Source organism: Sceloporus occidentalis, unplaced genomic scaffold (genome assembly GCF_023333645.1).
Source record: "Sceloporus occidentalis isolate IW3139 unplaced genomic scaffold, rSceOcc1.0.p SCAF_23, whole genome shotgun sequence".
Lineage (NCBI taxonomy): Eukaryota > Metazoa > Chordata > Lepidosauria > Squamata > Phrynosomatidae > Sceloporus > Sceloporus occidentalis.
The window spans coordinates 6,126,920-6,153,312 of NW_028317003.1; the positions used below are offsets into that span (position 1 = coordinate 6,126,920).

General features: G+C 38.0%; 1 protein-coding gene across 1 annotated transcript; it reads right to left on the reverse strand.

The window, feature by feature from the left end:
• Positions 1–9,084: 9,084 nt before the first annotated feature.
• Positions 9,085–26,168, reverse strand: LOC149300748 (glycerol-3-phosphate dehydrogenase 1-like protein). Its single transcript, XM_089484862.1, has 8 exons — positions 26,119–26,168; positions 22,648–22,825; positions 20,436–20,576; positions 20,096–20,234; positions 16,383–16,495; positions 11,211–11,444; positions 10,039–10,145; positions 9,085–9,181 (listed from the first exon to the last, which is right to left on the reverse strand). Exons 1-8 carry the CDS (start codon positions 26,166–26,168, stop codon positions 9,085–9,087), a joined length of 1,059 nt encoding a protein of 352 aa, XP_089340988.1.
• Positions 26,169–26,393: the final 225 nt, after the last annotated feature.

Consider the following 26,393-nt stretch of genomic DNA (forward strand, 5'->3'; position numbering starts at 1 on the left):
AAATGTTTATCTCCAAAACAGGCATTTTTAGTGATTTTTATCACAGTTTAAGCTAAAATGTAAATGTAATCAAGAAAATCTTGAATGTATATTTCCCTATTCAGGGATGCCTAATGGCTTTATGTTGGGATGTCCTAGTGGACACTAAACACCTGTACTTTTTAGGTTGTGCTCCAAGAGAGGGCTAGCTAGGAGGCCCCTGGGCCACTGCTAGTAGCTTTTTTTTTTACCCACTTTTTGTGTGAGTGCTTTCCTATTTATTCCACACACAACCACCAAGGGGTGTCTAGAGTAACTATGACTTTAGGCAACATTTAGACCCTGGCTGGATCCTTTCTGTTCTTTATTGTAGTCCCAGTATCTGACTCTATGTCAGACTGGAAAGTATAGTGAGTACTGAGCTTGTTGTAACCCATGTATGTTTGGGACCACTGTATTATAAGCCTCTTTGCTTGTCATCTCACCAGGCTATACACTTCCGTTAGTCTTGTATGAGCTCTATGTATCGCTGGGATGGATTTACCAAAGACATCTTCACGCTCAAATAGCCTATATGGTACCCAGTCTGCCTATGGTTGTAACCATCATATATCCCAGGTATCTAACCCCCTTCATTGTAATAGCTCACCTAGAAAAACTGGATCTAAAACCCTCACAGAAAGGAAATGCAAGCAATTACTGGCTTCTAACATTTATCATATCAAAAGGCTTGTGATAGAGACACAGTGGATTTTTTCCACTCAAAATATTTATGCTAACAGAAACCCAGCGGCCATCAAAGGATTGAAACTCGCACCGTACATTTCCTTATTTATCACACAGTGAGCAAAAAAACTACAAAACAAAAGAAAAAACAATGGAATTTTTAGCTTCCTGTGGATGATTTCAAGCTGTATACTGTCTATACATTACAATGGAACTCACTCTGCAGAAAAATGGGCAAACATCAAAGCCCTGGAACCTGGATGCGTATATAAAATGCATCACAAACATCCAGTTAATTTAACTCGCAGGTTATGCATTCACATATATGTGTATAACTTAAAATCAATGACAAATGAAAGTACATAGAAATACATTTGTAGCAGAGTTAACACAACTTGTACATATAAGAGGGGCTGCATAACAGGGTCATCCTAACTATCCCTACTGGTATATGTATTGTTTATATGTGCATAGGATCTTAAATCTTAAACCCCAATGAAAAATTAATATTCACGCTAAATAAAATGCTGTTTATAGAATTGTAGACAAGCAATAAAGAAAAGTGAAATGTTTTTATTTGATTTTATTTTAATAAATCTCAATATTTTGGTGACTTATCCTATTCAAACAACTCATTTTGTTTATTAAATATAGAAACGCTAAAGAAGTCATGTTTAAAAAAAATAATAAAATTTTAAAAAAAACATATTATAGTGAAATAGTTCCAGTTTAAGAAAAATGAGTCAACCAATGTAATAGTAACAAATTAATGGTATGTCAGTCTGACCTAGTGACTAGAATCGTCAGAGAAAAAAAAATACAGCATTTTGTGTGTCATTTATTCAGTCTGCCATGTTTATGTTTGCAGTTAAAACACTGTTCCACAAAAGCATTTTAAGTGACTCAATATGCTTGTTGTACTTACAAACAGCTTCTGTTTGTTTTAGAGATAATAGGTCCAATTGTTTAGTCAACTTTACCACCAAAGTCTTTGAAAGTCCCTTCTTGTTTGACTTCTTGAAGCTGACAATTCTCCTGCACTTGGTCCTAACAATGGACCATCCATGAATCATGGCAGAGTATCTTTTAATGAGATTACTAGTTTTGGAACATTCTTCAGAATAGACTCTTAAGATTATTAGATAATTTGATACTTTTGTCTCACTAATTTAATTATGTTTTATGAAAGAACAACTCAGTCTTTTTGTACAGAAATGTCCTGGTTCTAATCTAACAAAAGGAACAAGGTACTTGCATTCATAGAAACATAGAAACTGACAGGAGATAAGAACCATTTGACCCCATCCAGTTGGCCCATGCATTTACCCACTTTAGATGGGATCAGCAGTAAATCCTCTGGCACCCTGCTGGGCCACCTCCAAGGTAGTGCAAAGATGAGCAAAGGGGATCCTTATGGCTGTTCTTCAGAGTGTTTTGCATAGAAATACTGCAGAGCACAGGGAAGTTTCAGGGACACGACTATAGATTTATGCTATGCTATGTTTTAACCAAAGATCCATGTTTTAAGATATACATCTGTTAATTTGCAGACCATAGCTTGCATACTTGGTTTATAATAAATTACTCCACATTGTGGTTTAACCTGTGCGGAAATCATTTTCAAGTAGCCCTGGAGTATTCCTTCTAAAAAAAAAAAAAAAAATCCCCTATTTTACTGTACATACAGTGAATCTGCAGCCGTAAATTACAAGGCTGCCCTCTAGTGGAATACAACATCTAAAAAAATACATGTTCAGATGATATACAAACGATATACAGTATATTACATTGTCAATTTTGAAAGTAATATATAACAGCATGTTTTGATACATGCAGAATCTATCCTAGATTACAGGAGGCAGCAATGAAATTTTAAACATAATTCAATATGCGTTTTTATAAATGTCAGTTACAGCCTCTTGAGTTTCATCAGATATTTGTCATCAATAATGTAAGCATTACAAGTGGAAAATCTAAAAGAAACAGTATTGAATGAATTGTCAGATACAAAAATAAATTCCATTGTTAAATGTGTTAGTCTATTCAATCGTCTCTGACTTTTACTATTTTAACTCATAAGATATACTTAGGTGAGGGTCAAATCATAAACTATACATGATATCCAAAGGTCACGTCTATAGCTGATTTATGTAAAAGAAATTTGGAAGATACATCTCGGCTAAAATGCTTACGTCGATTATTTTACTTTAGTTATATTTTTTTGCTTTCAGGCATTACATTATATAGATAAAGCTCAAGCAGATTCCAGAACACTATCACAACGAGGAGAGAATACTCATTTAACAATAACATTATAGTCAACAATTTAAACATGCATGACAAACTGGTGCAGAAGGAGCTCTTATGAGCTTTCAATCAACCGTGTGGTTAATGCGAACAAGACAAAATGAGAGACTGCTTGGTCACCCATAGAAGTCAGTGTTCTGGAGATCTTGAACATGGTGGGGACCCATGGCTTCGAATTGCAGTAGGGTTGCTGTGAAGCGATATGGCTCCATTGAGAAAAACAAAAGGGAAGAGAAGAACAAAAAAATAACAAGGGAACCATATTAGAAAGTCAGAACTAGTAAGAACAAATTAATTAAATGCCTGGTGATCCCAAAAGCAGATGGTGTTGCAGTTTCCAGTACAACTCCATTTGTGATGACTGAACTACACTATTGTATATACACAAGAAAACATGGTATATACATTTTATATGTTTTGTTTTTTTACATAGTTTTTAAAAAATCTTCAAAATGGGGTAGGGTATAGGGGTCTTTCTGAGCTTCTAGAAAAATAAGACATTAGGGGAGGAAAGAGGGACATACCTGTTGAAGGCTCCGTGTAGGAGACTGAAACGTTAATATGACCTAAACTAATAAATATTTTTGCACTTTAATATGAAGTCCTGCGAGTGCTCCTGTTTCTTTAATGGAAGCCTAATTGTGGTCGAGGATCAGCAGCGGGAAACGTAAATTTATAGATTAGAGTGTGCCTTTCTTGGGATATATATATATATATTGGGCGTTCCCCTTGAAAAACATGTTGTGGACTAGCGCATCTGGATTATCTGAATGTAATAATAGTAATCCAAAAAAATCTTTCGTACAACAAGCATGTATTGCATACAATCACCTTTTATTAAATAAAAGCTCCAACAAGGAGTGCTCAAAATGTTAAATCACAGGGTGTGATCATATTTAAATCCAAGTTGTCAGTCAATATTATTGACTGCTTTGTTAAGAGATGACCTTCAAAAATGACCCCTGGAGACAAACTCTTGACCACAGTGTAAATTAATTACAACTGTAAGAATTAATTGAAAAGTGTGTCCTTGAAGTAAATGAACTTGTCCATTGCAAAATGCAAGCAGTCACCGTATTTTAGATTAATTGTAGATATTAGTCATGTGACACAAAGATCGTGATCAGAAGACTTAACTCTCTCTCTCTCTCTATATATATATATATATATATATATATAACCAAATTCAACATGCATTCGCGTGACAAAGAAAGTACATCCTCTTTGAATTCTATTGTTTTACATATCAGAAAATACATAATGGCAATCGTTGAAGTTGAATGACACCTTTAAGGTGCTCCTTCTGAACGTTGGGGTGATTTCATAGCTGTCACTGTGAATTTGGGAGGGTGTAAACCGGAGATTGCGTCATTGGAAAATGGAGATATTGGAATGAGTATGCACACAATCATGCCTTTAAAAAATGTGTTTTGGGGTTTTAACACACACAAAAATCAACGGCAAAATTAACTGCCACATCCAAAGCTGAAGCATCATATCTACAACAGAAATACGTATAAAGCCTGGTGATTCTGCTTATAAAAGTAATTTTAGGCATTGTGTCTATTATCGGTTCCAATTAGCTGTTGCAATGGAAACACTCCCAGCAGCCACATTTCCCTGCTGTTAGAAATGCTCCAACAAAAGACTCTACAGTACTTATTTTGTAAAGTGAAAGGATGCTCTCTTTAATTGCTCCTAAAATAAAATTCTGCAAAATAGGAAATACAATAGCATTATAGCCTTTTTAGCAGTCTTAAGATACTTTAAAAATCCTCTGCGTGTTCTCCTAACTGAATTAAAACTTGTTGCACAATATGGTTTAAACATTGAACCGTTGTAACACAACCTGATGTATGCCTCATGCTTTGCGACAAAATCCTTAACGCAACTCTGTACATGAATGTACGGTTGCTTATAATATTGAGCTTGTAATGGCAATATAGGGGTTAGCGCTACCAAGCTAAAAGCTCTCTTGTTTAATCTATACATGCGCTAGATTATTGTGAGGCAAGATACCAGTGGGGTTATGTATAAAGAGTAACACCACCAACCAATATGTGGCCATGCTTGGGCAATGCTGATTGGGCCATCCCAATGGCTGCTGTAATAATAAGATCGAACCTATCAGGACATTGCATGTGAGAGAACACCGAGATTTGTCAATCAAATGTATCGTTGTTGGTTTCAGCCACTAGGTCGCGAGACATCCAGCTGCACCAGGAGTCCGCTGGTGACAGAATGCACAGGCGCTCCCCACTCGCTTAAAATCATTTTGTTCCATAAAGTCATTAAACCTGAAAAATCACAAAGGCATGGATCATCATAATGGACGCAAATGGGTTTAATTATCTTAATCCAGCATTGAACGCCTCTTATTGTGTTATTTCTTCATTCTCCACAGTCACTGAAGATTGCATTGAAGTCCTACCAATTCTAGTAATAGAGTTTCTCACAATTAAGTTCCATTCTACGGGTATTATAGGGCGAGGTGTAGCTTCTATGTACGGTACAATAGAAGATACACAATGCATAAAACTTTTTTTTTTTTTTTTTTTTACATGTGTAAGAATTGGGATTGAGGAGAATTTGACACTTCTCTTAAAGATGCCCCTTGGTAGAACTGCCCTTAAAAGCAGTGGGGTTCAGCGCAAACATCTTACTAGACTATATTTCCAACAAAAAAAAAGGAAAATATTTTTTTCCCCCCTGTATTTCGTGCAATGGACATGCTTTCTGAGAAAAGCACATTAAAAACAAAAAAGTCAGGGGAGAAAAACAAAAAACCCTTAAATTAAATTGAAATAAATAAAAAAATAAAAAAAGACGATGGTCTGTCGAGATTTATCTTCTCAACTACCCAGTTACGGTGATTCCTCCGTGAAACTGCAATTTTCTTCTTATGATCAAAAAATAGCCAAACAAGATTAACGCAGTATTACTGAGAATAACGGATAGGCATTTATGTTATGGGGTTTTTTTGTTTTTTTTTTACATAACATCTAGAAATATTTCCACCGTCCATAAATACACATCACTGGAAATGTCCATGATACAGTCACATACAATAGTACTTTGGAGTTTCTAGAAGAGAAGGATAGGATTGCAGGACAGAAGGATCCAGTTACCAAACCATTCTTCAGAAGAGGTATGATTTGATTTATGCCACTTTGATCTACAGTATACCGAACCTATTTCTCTGCAACGGTGAAATAAATGAGCATCTAGAGATCTTCAGAAATAACAATTTTGCAGAAAAAAAAATGGAGCAAAAATACTGAAAACGTGAAAGATTGTTCACAGATAAAAGGCCGTAGACACCATCGGCTCACAGACTGACAAGAATACAACCGGCTAATGAAACGATTTTTACACGCAGAAGTGTTTATATTTAAAGGTATACCCACCTAAAAAATGGAAGGACAGCAAGGCTTGCTTATTGAAAGTCTTAAAAGTAATGTATCTAATTCAGTTTGTCTACTTCTCTGTTCACCTTAAAATATGAAATCTTGATATAGAAATGCACAGAAGAATGCGAGAAGAAAGAATATTTTTAAAAATAGTGCCTTTATAGGCTACCTGAATTACATGCTTTCAAGACTACTCAGGTCCCTCATTCAGGCATATTATACCAATTATAAAATGGATACCATAGTCTAGATGCAATTGAGTTAACCAATAAAAAGTACCATTTTTTCCTAACTCACTCTTATAGAGCAAAGAAAAAGCTTTCAAACCCAATTTTGGCCGGTTGCTGCCCCTTTCATACTACGAGGCAGCCTTTTGGTGTGAAAATTGGCTATAGAATGAAAGCTAGAGGCTAAATTGCATTTCATCAAACTAAGTAATTACAATATTAGATGCGCCGTGAAATTTTTATCCCTTAGGTACCCGTTCAATCTAAGATAATGTGCCCCAAAGCAAATCTAAGGGAGAAAAACCCTTAAATGACATTTTAGTAACAAAATAGATATTAATCTAATTCAAAAGCATAATGAAAATAGATTTGTTGAAGGGTAAGAATTACAAACTGCTTTATGGTTTCATTTGAGAAGAAATGAATGGACTTTTATTTACACATAGGGGGTGAAGATGATAGCAGCAATAAAAATTACAGAGATGATCACTTATAAGAGTTTAAATAACCGAATACCAATATCTGAATGTGGTGTAATGAAGGGCCGAATATCCTTCAAAACTTAAGGCACAGATAGGTGACCAGTGGAGGCCTACGACTGACCCCATCTCAGCGTTGGGACTTCTTAACATGTAGAGGCGGCAAGCTTGCTGTAGCACCTGTTTTTATTCCCGAGCTATGTGGATCGCACTTCAAAAGACCTACCAGGAAAATAAGTTCTACAGGAAAAAAAATAATGGTAGATATGTAAAAATAAACTAGAAGTCTCAAAGTTTAAAGTTACAAGATTACTCTAGTAATCAACGGAACGCTCCTGTTCATTTGGTTGCTATGGTGATGAAAGCATTCTTCAATATAAAGCAGAATCGCATTGTATACAAAATCCCTGTAGAATTTCAGTTTTCTTCATTTAGCTTAATTTAGCCTTGGGTCCATAGAGCCCAATGGCTATCATTGGATGTTTAAATTCTCTTACTGTATTAACCTCTACCACACCGACTAGAAGGGCTACTTATCCATCCCCACTTCAGTGAAGACGTATATTCCAACATCGAACCTAAAGCTCTGACCCTCTACTTTTAACTATGATCTGGTGCTGTAGAACCTCTTTTGAAATATACTTCCCTCCCCGTACTTTGTTCACCCATTTCGAAGTGCACTGCCCAGATTTTATTTTATTTAATTTATTGTATCAGATTAAGCTTTTTTATTTTAAAGAGCGTACTGGTTTTTACAAAAACTAGACTGCTGGATCTTAGGTATGTGTTCTAGGTCTTATCTTAGCTCAATCTACTAGACAAAACACCCCGACTCCTAATACTAATTGTGGTAAATAGAATAGCTCGATGTTAATCACCCTGCTGAAAACCGACTAATGAAAGTCTATGAAGGAACAGACTTCCTTAGAAATTAGAATCAGCTCAGTTTGGTGTCTGAGCGGGACAGTCATTGGAACAGTTTTAAAGATACTTGCAATAAGCCTTTCACAGATTTCCAGTATCTTCTGCTGCGACGATGCTTTATCCCAGTATGCAGCTGGCTGTCTTATCCCGATTGGCTGCTTTCGTAGCAGCTTTTTCACTTTATATGTTTTAGACCTGAATAGGAGGTCCAGACGAGCTTCCAAAGCATGTCAATATAAAATCACATTATAGAAGTGCAATACATTGACCGATAGCACACCAGCTCATACAGGTATACAAAATGGCCACAACAAAATTCTTCACTTGTACATTCATTTTATTTTCTTGTAGCACTTTAATGCAAATACACAGGACATATTGTAGATAAAAACAAGACTAAAAATTTGTATACAGTAGATATGCTTAAAAGATAATAGTCCCTTTCCACATAAAATGATATTTTAAAATGATATTTAAAAAAAAAAAAAAAAATAAGAGAAAAATAGCCAGATTTTTTTTTTATGTACGAATAAAAAGCAATAAAAAAAAAATCTGAAAATGTTTAACGTTAAAAATAAACGGTGGTTATTCACGTTTCTGGGACCTGCCACTGAAAGGGTTGAAAATTGAAGTTCGGACTGTGGAGAGCACTGCGCAATGGTCAATGGGTTCAAACAGGTACTTAACACTTGTATGATGAGGATTCTTTTTTCCCTCAAAAAGAGTTTGCTATTTGCATACAGGAAAGCCGCTACTCAGAGGTAATGGGTTAAAATAACTATAAAATTATTTTCTAAGACTAGCAGCTCCTGCATGACTGATCCAATTGTGTAATGTGTGTAGCGTCAGTGTTCTCCATGCACCATTACGTTAAGCAGCTTTACGACGGTAAAGTTTCACAGATTAGTGGTAGAGCAGGGAAGATTATATATTATATATATGCATGTATGTGTTCAGGGTTTTGTGCGTTAGTGGAGACCGATCTCCAAGGATTCTGTAAAACATGAGAAAACCCATGTGACAGTTACCGCTCTACATGTGTTCTGGATGACTTTGTAAGCAGGAAATAAACTCTTCCACAGGTACTCCTTCATAACAGATTTGATACACAGCGGTGAAAAGTGGGAACCTACAAAATAAAATCAAGTAAGGCATTTGTTAGATTACAACCTAACCTAAATGGAATGAGCAGTATCGCGTAGCCCTTTTTTCTGTTATTCTAAATACTTTGCAGAATAGAAGATTTATCAGTAGTTTAAGTTTTATGGCTACTTGCGTGAATGTTGTGTTCAACAGCTAAATAAATAATTGGGTACAGCAACATATACATGATCCTCAGGAAGCATGGTTGCTATATTTAGTGCAGTTAACCTGTGTAAGTCAGTTCAGGTCCAAGCGCAAGGCACCTTCACAGTATTTATTAAAGCTATAGATTGCACTTTATGTCTGCCAATCAGCTGTTTTGGGGATATTTAATGTTAACGTTTATCATGGGCCCAACAAGGGGCCACAACAAATTCTGCCCCTATTCATAGCTTTCATGTTTCCTCAACCATCAGCACCTTAACAAAAAACACAAGAGAACAATTGGGAAGAATAAATTGAGCAAATCTAAAGAATATAAGAAGACCACATGTAATAAACTAAGTGGATTTCAATATATTATATTATATATAATATAAAGTCGTATACACCAATAGATTTAGTCTATGAAATAGAAAATATAGGATTTATTCTATGTGACAGGTTCGTTTTAACATGTACTCCATCACTTTCCGCTTCGGTGTCGAATCCTATTAGACATAAGGGTGACTCAACTCCATGAAAAGGAAATTTGAGATCAGTTCAAAAGAGTCTGACCTCTTAGAGTTCTCAAGATAGCGTGTAGGATGAAAAATCTTCTGTAGGCTGTGACCCTCTATCAGAAAACTATAGACCTATGATTAATGTACCAAGTCTAAGTGATGAGAACGATCCAGCACTTACTTATCTACCATGCCTTTCTGCTTCAAAATGCGGTAAACTTCTGCAGATGTTTGGGGTCCCTGTAGCTTCTGTCCATTAAGCATTTCGTTTTCCAGTTCTTCGATGCTCTGTGGCACAAAACTACCATTTAATACAGTTTGAATACACACCTCCAGATTGCCAAGTCCAACTAGAAATCTGTACGTTGCTGGCATTGTGTACAACGCCGTTACTGCCTAATTCATAAAAATAACCTCTGAATCCAAGTTATATTTTAATAGCAGGTGTTTAAACACAATTCCTCCCGTAAGAGATAGAAAGAAAATCAAAAACTAATTTAAAAAAAACCATTAAATACATTTACATTTTTAGCATGCGGATATAAAACAAAATGCGAGCTGTAGAACTCCTAGGATATAGAGAAAAATAGAGAAACCTTATTAACAGTAATTACACTCCTAGAAATTTAAAAATCAAGTGTTACCATGATGGGGCATTACGGCCTATTTAAAAAAGGGACAACCACTGATTCCGTAGTTCATTGGAAAACAGACTGATCATAGTTGTCCTACAATTTGTCCAATTGTAACTTAATAAATAAAAGCATACGGATTAACAAAAGTGTCCCTAGGGTAACAATTTACCATCTCCACACAGCTAGTTATAATATATAATGCCTGATTGGGACATTGACTGCAGGAACTGTATATTGAAGAAGAAAATAAAAATCAAAAAAAGGATAGGTGTGTGAAAACTGGGAAAAATATACAAAGACAAAAGATAAGATAAGACAATATTAAAAAGGGAACACACCAGTATGCCCATTATGGTCATACTGCTGTTGTAATATATCTGGCAAACATTTTAGCTAAGTTTAAAGACTTCCTTTAACTCATTTGGCTTGTTGATTTCCTGTAAGGATTTATTGGATATTCCATTGATATTCTAGTTAAAATTAAAAAGTTCCACTGAGAAAGCTACTGTGTTTTCTGAAAGGAACTCAGCTTGAAATAGTGTAAATAAGAACTCAAAATTGGAAGCACTAAACGTCTGGTTCCAAACCTAGTCCTCAAGGCACACTAATAAGGCAGGATTTAGTAACTGCCATGAGATCATGCACCCTACCCAATTACTTTCATAAAAAAGTTAGAGGTTTAATTATCATGGGTTGGGTCCAAGTCTTGTAGACTTACCTTGCCAGTTTTCACAAAAGCCTCAGCTACTTTTCGATTCCGCCCGCCATAACAAGTGGTGATAAGATCAGCCACTCCACAGCTCTCCAGGAACGTGGCAGAAGATACTTGGCCCTTGCAAAAGATCTTGGCAAAAGAGATCATCTCCATGAGTCCGAGACGGATAACGGCTGCCTTGGTGTTATCGCCACAGTTGAGGCCATCACAGAAACCAGCACCCACAGCCACTATGTTCTAAAAACAAATACCCAAGATCAGTAAATTGAACAGATGTTTTAGGTTTAATTCTACATATTAAAAGGAATGTTATAGCTTTAGCCATTAAACAACTACCAGTTTTGGACAAGTGCATCACACCTATTTTGGAGTTTCAAAAGTGAGGAGTTCCTATTTAATATATGTAGTAAAAACTAGGGAGCCATCATGCTCAAGGTCACAAAACATACAATCTCGAGTTCTTTTTAGGTTCCATTAAATGTAAGGCAGGCCACAGATAAAACTAAGTTGTTTTGTCACAGGGCAATCTGAAAAGTATAAAGGGGCCAGGAGACTTCATATCAGACCACCTTGACCAACATCATGAACAGGCTTTACATTGGACTTCATGGAAACGTATTACTATCTCACGTGCAATAAGACCACTTACTGCATTTATGCAGCAACCTATGTCAGAATTACTTTAGATATTAAGTGGAAAAAAATCCACATTCCAGCTTCTATCATTCTAACCATACAACATATATTAACGAAAGATGGATGCGACTCAAGAAGTTCTAGGACCCATAATACAATGCTTGTGGTTAAGCCCTATGAATTTTAGAAGGCAATACTCCATCCTTATCTGCGTGACAACATAGAAGCCTCAGGCAATAAAGAATGGGGATAAATTAATAAGTTAGGCTAATTCAGCATACCGCGTTACATTATACGATTGTTGTGTAGTTCTTAAACACGGGGCCTCATGAAAACACAAATTTTTTTTATTTTGGGCATGGCCAGCTCCTAAATTTCAAGACCATGCAGAGTCTGCTTCAAAGTTTATTGACAGTGTAAATTTATAAGACCATAAAATAAATTAACAAGCACCAGAGGACAAGACTTCCTTTATTAAATCCCCAATAAAAGTGAAAGGCAAGAACATGTTTAATAAACCAGTAATATTTATTTAGCTGTGGTCTGGGTTTGTTTGTATTTTTTATTTTTTTTAAATTGAAGTTTTATGGATGGAAATGTTCTATTACAGACCATAAAAAAACCAAAGCACGTAAACAAATAGCACGAAAATAAAACACCTGAATTACTTGCACCGGTCTAAATCCACATATTAAAATAAACACTTAATCCACTTAGAAGGGTTTCTTGATACCCTGAACTGAAGGAATTAAAGTCTTTAAACATTTTGCAGAAATCAAACGTCTTCTGGTTTCCAGAATAAACACGGAGATTGGAATCGGTAAAGGATTTTTTTTTTTTTAATTTTTTTTTTATCTAGCGATGTAAAATGTTTATGAATGCCAAATAAGAGGGTTTTTGTTTTTTTTTTGCTTTTTTAAAAGTAGGGTAATGTTTCCCTGGAGCAAGTTATTTCCTATTCTGTGAAGGTATTCAGTTACAATAAAAAGTCGAGAAGAAAAAAAAAAAACCACGAACAATCAAGGACTCTAGGTCTTATCTCTAGTTTTCCAGGTTCTCAGACATAAGCTGCATTTAAATGAGGCAAAGAGCAATTTGGTTGCTCAGCACAAAAGCTTCAAGTCACAATAAACGCCCTTTAACCCCTTCAATCCCAGGGTTTTTTGGTACCTCAAAGCCCAGAGCAATTTTGCCATTTTTGGGGTATGTCGGTTTAGCGATGATTCTCTTTTCCTGTGAATAGCGTACCCATATAAACTATATATTGTTTTTTCAAGGAGAGATAGAGCTTTCGTTTGATACCATAGTTGGAAGATTAGCTGAAAATTTAGAATGAGAAATTTAGTAAAAACTAGCGAATTTTAGAAAATGAAACTAATTTTTTTTTACATTTTCCCTCTGAATCCTCACAAAATAGGTAAAGTGATGGAAAATCCCCTCCAAGTTTATCAATTCAGGTGTCCTGATTTCAGAAATACCTAATTTATATAGATTTTCCAGACTTTCCCAGCACCAGGGAGCATACTATAAGGTGTACAATTTTGTATAATTTTTATGCCTATGGCTTAACGGGTTTGGGGGTTGTGAACGGGGCAGAAGGGTTATACTGGCTAGATGTTATATGCTAGGGCAGTGGGAAGTAAGGTTTTTTAATAATTTTTTTATTATCTTTTTTTATATATTTTTTTTAATTTACATTTTTTTACATTTTTTTTTATATATTATTTTTACACAGAAATGGTTAGAGGTCCTCCTAGGGACCTCCTGAACATGCCAGTGATGTCACAATGACATCACAGCTCACATTATAATTTTTTTTGTATTATATATTTTAATTATTTATTTAATATTTTTTAAATGAATTAACTTTTTTTTTCTGCTTTTCTCTTTCAGGACGGGAGGGGGAGTGAGAGCGATGGTTTCTCACTCCCCTCCCCGCGATCCCCCTGCACCGATCACACGGTGATCTCTATGCAGGTCCTCACAGACCTGCATAGAGATCGCAGCGTCTCTGTGCCTCATTGGAGGGCAGGATATCCCCGCAGTGACGTAACCCGGAAGGGAATGCCCGATCGCGCGTTTGCAACTGCGCGATCGGGCACTTTCAACCGTAACAGTTTACCGGCTTTCATGCCGGAAGCTGTTACGGGAGATCGGGCAGCAGAAAGCCGGAGATGCCGGCTTCTGCTGCCAGGGGGGAGTCTCCCGTGCAGCGGCAGGGATGTGTCCCTGACGCCGCACGAAGGGCTGGACGTACCGGGACGTCCATAGGGGTTTCTTTGTGGGCGTTTTTTGGATGTCCTGGTACGTCTATGGGGGATTGAAGGGGTTAAGTAATGTGTCCAAAGCGGAAATCACAACGAAAGCACAAAAACCAAATAGATTATCAAGTGCATTTTTTTTATATACCGTATATAAAAGAGGTGATAAGATCTGAGAAGGTTTACTAATTTAAAAGTAATCTTTAGGCACAATCTATAAATTAAACTACACAAGTGCATGTATGTATTAAGACGCTAAATTAGGCTTTGTAAAAAAAAAACAAACAGGCCAGGGAATAGAGGATAACTGGACCCCATTACCACTGATGAGGATGTGTAGCTCGATAGGTAAAAGTGTCATGATGGGGTAGTTGCAGGATTTAATAATACAGCTTTGGGGGGGGGGGGGGGGGAGTGGATTTATTGTGTACGCAACTCCAGCTGAGCAATGGTCATATCCGTCCTATGACCTAGACTAATCACCAGTGTTAGCTGAAATGATAGAAAGGCCTACAGATAATTAATAGGTTATGAAAAGGCACCCCACAGAGTAACATCACTTACATACTTGAAATGGAATTCTGCATACTCTTCCAATGAAAAAAAAGGTTAAAAGCTATTTTTATGGGTTAGAGACTTGTCTTGCAGTTAAGGTTAGGATACAACTTTTTTTTATATAAAAAATAGCCTATTTTAAATACCATGAGGATGCTTAAAGGGATTCAAAGCAGATCTGTTACATCAGGATCAGTATCACAATCCTGTACAGTAAAGAAACATAATAGTCTTCAGGGAAAACTGAATAAAACTTTAAGGGCGATAAAGCAAAGACAGATTTGGCATTATTGAGCCATCAATAACAGAACATTTAGGGCTAGACTGCTCCTTTTAAAGCCATAGTAATTCTCTTATGTTTTGTTTTTTAATGCATGTTGTGTTCCACGCAAGAACTCCATAGAATACATGCAAATTGATGCAGACATTCTAAAGTTACTAAACAAAGACTATAAGACTGTTGAGTTCTCATTCTTCCAGCTACCTCTACTGAACCCAGGAAGTGAAGTTTAAGAAGAAAGCATACCTAAGTACACTTCCCACAAATTATCCTCCCGCTGAAGTCAATGTGGGACGAGTTCCCAATGAAATGATAGGGTAGTCACAGCAAATATCATGCCGGCAAGCTAAGCATCAGTATTTCAATGAACGCACCACCCAGGAAGCGTGGAAAGCATACTTGAGTACACATCCTACTTCCACTAGAGGCAGTGAGGGGAGGAGTAAACTTAGTTATTGGAATTGGGAAATGAGTCTAACGAATGCATTTGGATTGGCATACAAACAGCGCATTGCAAAATGTACTCTTATATCCATTATACACGAAATCTAGGACTATAGCAAATAAAACGGAAACAGAGGTGGTGCTATGAAACTAGACATGGATGGAAAAAGTGAGCAGTACACCGCTGGAAACTTAATATATGAAAAATATCCTTCAAAACAAGCCATTCTCTCTCTTATATGCACCCAGCAGCATCATCCTGCATTCATGAGTAATCGTGGCATTTCCTCTGGAATCGCATGAAAGATGCTGCTCGGGGGGGGGGGGGACGGACAATTTATCATGTATGTTCAGGCAGGTCTACCATCTCATTTCCAATAGTTTAACATGCTCTGAAAAAATTAAAATGATTGATGCACTATAGAGCCTTGAGATAAAACCGAGAATCCCAGATGGTCACAAAAATACACATTTCACATCATGTCTACTTTAAAATCTAGACTGGTTTGCCGTTTGATTTATATATGCTGTCTTTTTTAAATACCTCAGCGGCACTTAAAGGCGTATTGTTGGACCTTTTAATAATTTTTAATGCTACATCACATTTCTCAACACGGACTACACATATGCCAAGGCCTGGACTGGCCATTTGGCACACTGTGCAAATGCCTGGTGGCCAGTAGGGCCAAATCGTACAGAAAATGTCACTCTAGGAGATCATGTCCTGTAGTGTGTGGCCACCCGCATCCAGCAGCTGAGCTCATGTAATTCGGCGGGTTGATGCCCTTAAAATGCTAATCAATGGGTTGCTTAGCCCTGCATGCGCCTCGAGCCAAGGCATAGCCATGATGGTTCTTCCATTTCCCATAATCCCTTACGGAAAACTGCATTGAAATCCCATTGTGAGCCCACGCAAGCAGGAGGTTATAATTCCCTGTCAAGAATATGCTTTTAAATGAGCCTAACGTCTCAGCATGTAAATTGGTTACTGGACTCTACCTTCAAGGCGCCACAAAGTTCCACGGTATCGGCATCATCCACCACAGTAATACGGAAGTTTGGAGTCTGTAGCAGCTCTTTGAACAGAACGCCATTCTCGCGGACTCTGCTGCCTGATAAAAAGTAAATATAATTAAAGTATATATAAATATTTAGATGCAGACCCAAAGAAAAAAAAAACCACAACCAACCTTTAAATTGATCCATGGGTTTGATGGGAATATTTCTTACTTCCCTTTTAAGTAACCTCCATAAAATACACTATATCATATAGATACCATGGTTATGGACACTCAAAATGTTTTAGAAGCTTATACCAACTCCTTTTGAAAGGTTGCTTTGCGACTAATAGGATACACCCAACAGAGAGACTAAACAGATTACATCCTTATTTTAAGCGGACTACTGTATCCTATGGATATAAAAATATTAGCTCTAAAGAGAGACAATTTTGTAACATAACTTTGGGCAAATCATTTACAGTTAAGCAATATAAAACTACAGTATTGAATTGACCCCAATTGCTTTAGGTTAATCTGTCACTTTCTCAAGTTCTGCGTTTCTTACTACATTAAATCAACATAATTGGGTAAAAAAAAACAAAAAAACAAACACCACAAAACCAATATATATGTATAAGTCATACAAACACTATTGAGCCTTTTGGTACATAACCCCACATACTCGCCTAACCTGAGCATTTAGTCTAGATCAGAGGTGTCACACCAACTTGTGTAGTGCATACATGGACTTGCTACCTGGTAGAGATGGTATGGCCAATTTCAGTATGAGAGGGGTTAATTTGATTGTATAGGCATGTGGTGCCAAAAGGTCTTGTAAGATAAAGTTGTCTTTTGAAGCTCGGACTCCAACCAGGGCCTTCTACAAGGTGCAAAATCCTACAGTGGAGCTGCCGCTTTGTCCAGGTTCAAATGTAGACGACCATATGCCTTCTCCCCTCATAGATGGATTCTTTGATATGCTAAGTGACCACTAGCAGTCAGGAAAACCATTTCATATCCAGGTCATATCCAACACATATCAATAATAACTCAGATTCATTATCATACCTCCTTGTGTGCATACCTAGAACGGGGAAAGCGCACCCTACAAGAAGAGAACAAACATGACAGCGCAACGTAAACGGTTTGGAAGGAATTGTGAAGTCTATGATGGTCAGTCATAAGTAGCAAGTTTGACATATCTATGGACTTCACAATTTACAAGAAAATCATAAATGCACGAATTATTGCTGTGGCGAGCACAGGAGGGACGATAAAATGAAAATAAGTTATTTAGACTGATATGTTTCCACTACTCAAGGGGGAGGTCACTTATGGTACACCTTCCCTCCGCTTATACCACCTCTGGGCCGGCTTGGAAACTCGAGATGAACTGGGAAAGAGTATAAAAGTTAATGAAGAAGATTGGTCAGTGTGCTTACTAGGGGCCAAGATCTAATTTTGAGTAAGTCGCCATCTTTCCTTGCCGGAGCCCTACGGGCAGAAAAACTGTTACTTTACCATTCAAGTGAGTAGTTAGGTTTTCTGTAATTTTCTCCTTTTTATTTTATCTGTTTGGTGTAAATCTGTTTATCATCTGCTTTTTGTATGCACTGTGATTTTTTTGTTCATAATAAATATTCCTTTATTAAGTTCTGCCTTTGTCTGGTAAATACTCACGTTACCCGATTAGACCATTTTGTTGGTAATTTGAAATCACATAATTATTGTGTTAAAATATATTCTGTGGGTTTTTTTTTAGTCTGATTCGTTTGGGGTACCAAGGCACCCCATTTATAAATTGTCTTGGTGGTGGCAGCGTTATTTTGATATTTGTTATATCATTATAGTTAATTGCGCGTGGTATTAAGGGATCCTGGGAGAGGATCCACACTATCAAGGAGTCCCTGACAGCCCACCTCCTTTCTACAACACACCAGATGTGCCGTCGCAGCACGTTCGTTTGGAGAACGCAGCTAAATCTGATTGCTTGCCACTGGCAACAGCAGGTGGTGCCCTCTATTACAGACTGCCTCCACCGCTTTGAAGACATTTCCAAAATTAAAGAAAGCGTCCCGTCTCCCGCACAAGGACATACCAAGCTACCTAGTATGCAACTGCTGCTCTTTTACACAATAACCAAAATTCCAATTATATGTATCTCTATTCACAATTGATATATGTTTAAGAAGATTGGGAATATGCATAAGCTTGATGGATGTAATACGAAATTGTACTTTTAGATACAGGAGTTAGAGAGAAAGTTTTAATGGCTGTCATTACATACATATTAATAAACCAAGTACATTTTATGGGTGTTACATTATTACCTGGATCTTCAAAGCATGAAATTGGATAGCTAAATGAATCAAATCAACTTCCAACAGGGTTGCCTCAACTAGTCTGTCCATATTTTAAAGATTAGAAGAGGAAATGAAATTTCGAGTAAAAAAAAAAAAAAAATAAATGTTTTAAAGGGGACGGGTGAAAAGAATATTTAGCTTGTAAAATGGTCCCTGGGTTTAGCACATTTTCATGGTTTCTGACAAAGCAGAAGACATAGAAAACACTTAAATGCAGAAGAAATAAAAAATATTCTTGATTTCCATGAGTTTATTTTGTATAAAAAAAATGAAGATAATGCTTATGGCATTTTTGAGTTATTTAATTGAAATTAAATTGGACAATAGCTTTTTAATTAAAGCAAGCTTTACATTGGGTAGGGTTAAATCATTAAAAGCAAAGTCAGTTTGCGAAGTCTGTCTAATTATCTTAGGGTTATTTGATTTTATAGTAAGGGACTGTTCTAGTCTAATGGCAAAAACTACAAAACCAATTAATGAACTGAACTCCTCTCTCCACTCAAGTTTCCTAAAGCTAAGAGAACCAAATTACATTTCACCAAAAGGGGTGAAGAGTAGTCCAGCATGACTACTACACCCACAGGACTCGTGAAGAAAGCTGGGGTGGGGCGCAGCTTGTCCGGAAAGCATGGTTGAGATGTACAGTCTTACAATTAAAAGGGAAATATTACCCATAATATCATTTAATTAAAGGCTAGATGCCCAATTATGTTTTGTAACAACCCTCCTCTGTTACTTTGCCAAGAGCTACGCTACGGGCAAAGGCATTAGGAGCACATTTTCCCTACGGTCCAAGTTTAGGACTGCCATAACCTGTCCATGTCAGATCAGAGAAGACAATGGGGTCAGTCCGCGCTGTACTAAAATGTGAAGCACAAGTAACAGCCCACCTCAGCCTTACATGCAGTAAAAGTTCATGGTTTGTAGCGGATACACCATTTGTGGTTTTATTTTCCCAAGATTGTATCATATTTTCCTAGGTATCAAAGTCACAGTTCTGGGAACAATTATTTCACTTGCTGGAGGCTCTGTTCAGCCCCCCCCCCCCCCCCACGTTATCAGAACGCCTACTGAAACCTAGAACGATCAGCTTCTGTTACAGCGGAGGCATCATTGATATTGGAAGGTCCAAGCACACTGCAATCGGGCCTGGATGGAGTCATCTAATGCAGTGAGTATTTGGGAAGTTCAACTGGAGTGCCCCTGGTAGGTGAAGATGCTCAAAATTCTTTTACAAACAAAAAGGTAGTTTTGGAAGGATTGGGGTATAACTGTAGTACCTTACTGTACAGTTATTTCTCTTTACATAAATAACCTAAAAGCCTATTAAAAATAAAATATACAATACCTATTGTCGTTTCACAGAATTTCTCAGCAGCAACTTCGTTTGCAATGTTTGCCCCCATCAACACACTAATATCAATGCCCATCTTCTCACGGATAATGTCAGAAATGAGCTTAAGCCCCTCTGGTCCTTCATCTATACCCTAAAATGGAAAATATTGCCGTTTAATATTACTAAGCCCAAATAGCTTTTAAAGTAGGATTTAAAACGTTCATAGGGTATGATCACAATGTTTTCAGTTACACAAAAGTTAGCGCTGCAAAATTTCTTTAAGTTTAGTAAAAGATTTTATCAGCCATGGCAAATGAATTTTAGCCAGTGTGAAATGAGTGATTGTTTACACCTTAATCAGCGTTATCCCAAGAGCTTTCTTGTGCACCTTCCCGGAGATTTCCTGACAGATTTTATTTATGAATTGGTGAGGAATGACAAAAACCAGGAGGTCGGCATCTTTCACTGCGTCACCAAGGTCTGGAACGGCAACCTGGAAATAACAAAGAGCATTAAAACAGTCTATACTAGATAACTGATGTAAGCATCAGAACGGCATCAATCAGTTTTACACAAAACAGAGAATCCGGACTACAGTCATTAAATAGTAAATACTAATGCTTAATTATAAGACAAGGGTTTTTTTCAGAGCAAATACTCAAAAAACAAAACAAAACACTCGTCTTATAATCAGACCTCAAACAGAGGTCTGACTATGAGATTAAGATCCAGATCCCGTGCAGCGCTGCAGGGGACCTGGATCCTCCTGTCTGGTAACCCCTGCTGCTGCCGGCACTTCTAGCCCCTTCTATCACCGAGTGCCGGCAGCAGCGGAGGTTATCTACACACATCGTGCATACCTTCCCTGGGCTGGCAGAGATGAGAATTCCCCGGAGCGCTGCGGGGAATTCTCTTCTCTGGCGGCCGGCGAACATCCGCTCGATGGACGTAGGCAACCCCCGCTACTACTGGCACATCCGCAGGGGCTTCTATGACAGAGCACCGGTGTCACATGACCTTCCGGTGCTAGGTCATAGAAGCACCGGCCTCCACCACCAGGGAGTCAGAATGCAGAATGGTCGAGTGCATACAGCTTTTCTGGAGGCAGAGTGCCCGATTATATGCCCTTTAACCCCCTTTATGCCACTATGATTCCAGATGCCTTATACCGCCCTATATGCCAGTGTCCCATGATATGCCTTTTAACAAAAGAAAAAAAAAGGAAATAAAATAAATGTTTCTCAATCATAGCTTTTATTAAATATAAAAAAATAGTTTACATGAATTAATATTTACTAGTAAACTTTTTCCTATAGGGTAGTCTTATATTCAGATTTTGGGGGTTGTCTTATAATCGAGCAAATACGGTACTCATTGTCTTCATTAAAGCTACCCATAGTATGTGCTGTGCTTATGAATAAAAATTATTCAGAACTTGACGCTTCTCCCTCATAATATAGGTTTGGTAACTGAATTGCACAATATAGGATTATGGAAAGTGACCAATTTCATTCTGTGATATTCGATCTCTGCACCTCTCAAGAAAAGAAAGCATACATCATTACAATATTATACGCAAACATACTTTAACAAGTGAACAAGAGTTGGATGGCACGATGTATGATACTGAAAAAGTATCACAAGTTGCAAATTGGTTTCATGAGATCCGCTACCTGAACACTTGGAAGCCCACTGATCAGTGAGGAGTATTGGCAAAGCACACAAACATGCCGCCGCCACCACCCCACACTGCTGGGACATGATTGCATTAGCTCCTAGTGGTTGGTTGATGACAGTAAGAAGAGGATACATGGAACCACTGACGATTTATAGGCATAGACTGACCCTTACGGCCATTAAAGGCTACATCCAAAATAAAAATAGGCATGATAAAATGTTATAAATAATATTTATATTAATATTTATAATATAATAAAAATAGACAGCGTTCCACGGATAGCAGTGTGCATTTGACCTGCAAAGAAAAAGTAGAAACAATTGCAATCAGCACCTTGCTGACAGGTATGAAGAAAGGCATAAATCCTGCCAGTTCTAGCAGTTTACTTGGAAGAATACCAAGACCCAAAACAGTGTTTGTGATTGTATACACAGCGCCCCCTTTTCCTCCCCACGGGCAATCAAGATTCACAATGGGCAATCAGCTACAGGCTGGGATGAAGGCAGCAGTCTCAGGAAAAATAGACATAAACAACATTATATTAACTCCTTCACAGACTTAAACCGTGGACAAACTGTCAATACACAGGAAAATGCGGACAAAGCTTTATAACACTCGGCAGGGATTACTGGATTATATCAAATGTTTTCACAACTCCAGTAATCCAAGTGTTTGAATCGGCTTGTAGAGAGAATATGTGTAGTCATTACTGCACAATCACATATTTGTATTAAAAAGGTTGTGTTATCCTAAGTTTCACTATGAAACAGTAAACTACAGTCGGTAGTTTTATTCCAATGTTTGACGCAATAACCACAGCTCTGTAATGAGACATGAAATACATGCATAAAATAAAAAAATTTGATAAGCAGCAAGCAAATCTCACCACATTGTCTGGCAGCTTGTGCCCGGGGAGATATTTCACGTTCTCGTGGTCGGTGTTGATTATCTCGGTAAGCTTCCTCCCGTTTATGAGTTCTTCAAACACCCACATGTTGACGGTCGCTGCAAATTTCTGCGTGTTTTTCACATTGTTCCCTATAATTTTTGCAACAGCAGAACCCCTGCAGGCAGGCAAGAAATTGGAGTTAATTTCAACATGAAAGCTTGCAAGACTATCAATAAACTAAATCCACTTTACGTAGACACTAATGCAGGAATCGAGTGATTTGAAATTTCTACCCAGCTTCATAGTAATAAAACATTTTCAATAATAAAAAAAAAAATATATATATATATATTTTTGTTAATCTCTTTATACTGCATAGTCAATTTTTTTTCAAAATCCAATGTTTATTTGATTTTTCAATTTTGTAATAGGGGAAAGGGGAAAAGGGGTACAGAAGGGAATAAGGAAGGGGGGGAGCAAAAATAGGGGAATCAGCACACTAAAGCCAAGATGACACGGCAATAAGTCACAGTACACCATAGGTAAGTACGCAATACATGGAAATGCAAGGGTGTATACTGCATAGTCTTTAAACATAAAGACACGTTAATATGGAAACAATGCAGTACCCAACAACAAATGCAGAAACTTTAACCCCTTCAGTCACCTTAGGGTGTACCCATACATCCCTTAAACCTGTGGCAAAAACGCCCTATAGACTTTGTTGCATAGCTGGCTTCCTGCCGACTGATCACATGTATCTAACATACACTCTAACACCATATAGTAACACACGCTAACATTCTACGCTCATGTACACACATGCTAACACTATAGACTAATACACACACTAACACTATATGCCAATGCCATACTGTAAAAAACATACACTGCAGTACCACACTGTTATACACATGCACACGCTAGCTACCACTATGCATTTATAAAATTACACACTAACACTACGGACACATAGCAGTGACGCAAAGAGGCGAGTGCCGTGCACTACGTGACCCCGCTGGGAGCCTCACTGCACCTGCTACACCACACCCAGATTAAAAATGGCAGCCCTGCAAAAGCCTGGGCGCCAGGAAGTGGTTTCTAGTCGCCATGACGACCTAGCATCCGGGGTTTGTCGAGCCCTGTTCTAGAAGAAAAATAATGACTATAATATAATCAATTTAAGTGTCCCTTTAGCCCTTCCCCTATAAGCAAAATATTTTTTTTTTTTATTGAGAATGCTCATGTCTGGTAACCTCCATGTATATTTTAATATACACCGATCAACCATAACACCACTGGCAGGTGAAGTGAACAACACTGATAATCTTGTTATCATGGCACCCGTCAGTGGGTGGGATATATTAGGCAGCAAGTGAACATTTCGTCCTCAAAGTTGATGTATTGCAAGCAGGAAAAATGGCCAAGCATAAGTTGTGGTGGCTAGACGACTGGCTCAGGTCATCTCCAAAACTGCAGCTGTTGTGAAGGCTGGCCCGTTTGGTCAAATCCAAACAGACAAGCTTCTGTAGCTCAAATTACTGAAAAAGTTAATGCTGGTGATGGAAAGGTATCAGAATATATTGCTGCATATGGGGCCGCATAGCTGCAGACCAGTCAGGATGCCAATGTTGACCCCTGTCCAACAGGCGAAAGCACCTACAATGGGCACGTAAACATAGCTGAACCACAGAGCAATGGAAGAAGGTGGCCTAGTCTTGGTACAAAAGCAACCCGTACTGAATGATGCAGGCACAAGCTGCAAAAGAATCGAGGGAGTTAATTCAACTCTACTTTCATAAAAACACAAAAAACAAAACACTCCATTAAGGACGTTCTAAACATACGATCAACAGCAGGGTTCTTCAAACCTGGGGTTGGGACCATGATCTATGACGAGACATGTTTGGCGTGTGCCAACCTGCATTTTTTTGTTTATGGTCAACCTATACATATCTGATCAATATGCTCATAGTTCCTGGCACCCAGCAACGAGGGTGTTCTCTGAAGAAGCTACTGGAAAAACAATGTCAGTTTAGGCTGACTAGGCCTAGGGTCGCAGCTCCCCTGTTACTACCCCAGAGTGTCTCGATGCACAATGATCTTGAGCTCCCTGGCCTATTTACGCTATGGAGGCTATGCTGAGGTGACCTCATTAAAATACGCTGCGCTTCCTTAAGACACTGAGTGCAAGGATACGAGAGGATATCCCAGCACACGTTTATTAAAAGGTACGCAGCTGCTTTTATTGTACTTGCCACGCCGATCATGAAGGGAGAGGAGACCCGAAAGGCAATGACATCTGTGACACCAAACTAATTTGTGACTAACTAATAACCAACTGTGTAATTTGGCGAGTGTATACACACACACACACATATATATATATATATACACATACACACACACTACACATTGAATTTAGAAACAAGTTTTCCGTTTCTATATAATGTATATTACTGTGGCCTTTGGGACTGTAGAGCACTTTGATATACTCACATGTAGCAATGGGCTCCTAACAAACAGCAAACCAGTTCAGATATGGTCTATCACCGAGGGAAACGGGGCTAAACCAAACGAGTCCACCGGGTAAATGCAACGTGCCAATACAGATGCATCCGAGATGGTTCTCAACTGGTTATTTGTATTCTGTGCCTATAATTATTGCTAATTTTGGCGCTGTACGATGGGTAAACAGGACATGACAAGCAGTATTAACATGACACTAAATAAAAGACAGGTGCTTAAACGAATTTACAGCCTAGAAGGGACAGATCCTTAAACTCTGGCAAGCTTCTCGTCTTCAAGTTTGAAGTTTAAGCTCCTTTAGTAATTTAAACCATTTTCCAACTTGTACTTAGAGACGTTATTTGATGGGCTTCTTGATTGGCGTTTTATTACACGGCATAGAAGACAGACTACAAAACCTTGGACCTGAGCTCTACGTGGACCTACGCATTCAAACATTTAAGTCCTACAAAACATTGCATGAAAACCTGCAGATTTATAAAAAAATAACAGGCCATTATAGGTACATTTACGTGATTCTCCATATGCAAAATAATTTATTCAGAGCAGCTCAAATGTATACAGTCATTAAAAACAAATACCATGAATTAAAAAATATATACTTTGTACAGAAGTCATTCACACGCGGCGTGACTAGTCATTTGCGGAAAGAACTTGGCAATCGACAGGTTAACAGTGCATCATGGAACAAATCTTGCATGTCCTTAGCATAGCATTCACTCAGTGAGATCATCACCATGACGTCACAAACTTTACATAAAACATGTAAAGTCACCCTCTGACTGTCAAGGGCAATGAGCAACGCACTGCAACCAAACGGTTAAATAAAGGTAAGCACTACACGGTAATGCCGATTGAGCGTTTTGAACCCCAAACGAATAATAATTCAATAACTTCTATTTTATACTACCCGTTTAATATAAACCGGGGGCTACTCACCAGTTTCCCGAGCCTACGATGCACACCTTGAGGGGTCCTGCAAGAGCCATGTTCTCTATATAGTCGCGGGGCTACCAGATTACCGAAGAGCAGTCAGTACTCTGCTTCTCGGATACACAACCGCTCACAACTCTCAGCCCAAGCTCACCAAACGCAGCTCTGACGTCACTACCCGGCGACAGGAGCGATGCGCCACTGGCATTGTGGGTATTGTAGTCTAGACACCGCCCCTACATCTGCCAATAACGGGTTAGGGCAATGGCAGGTGTGGTGTA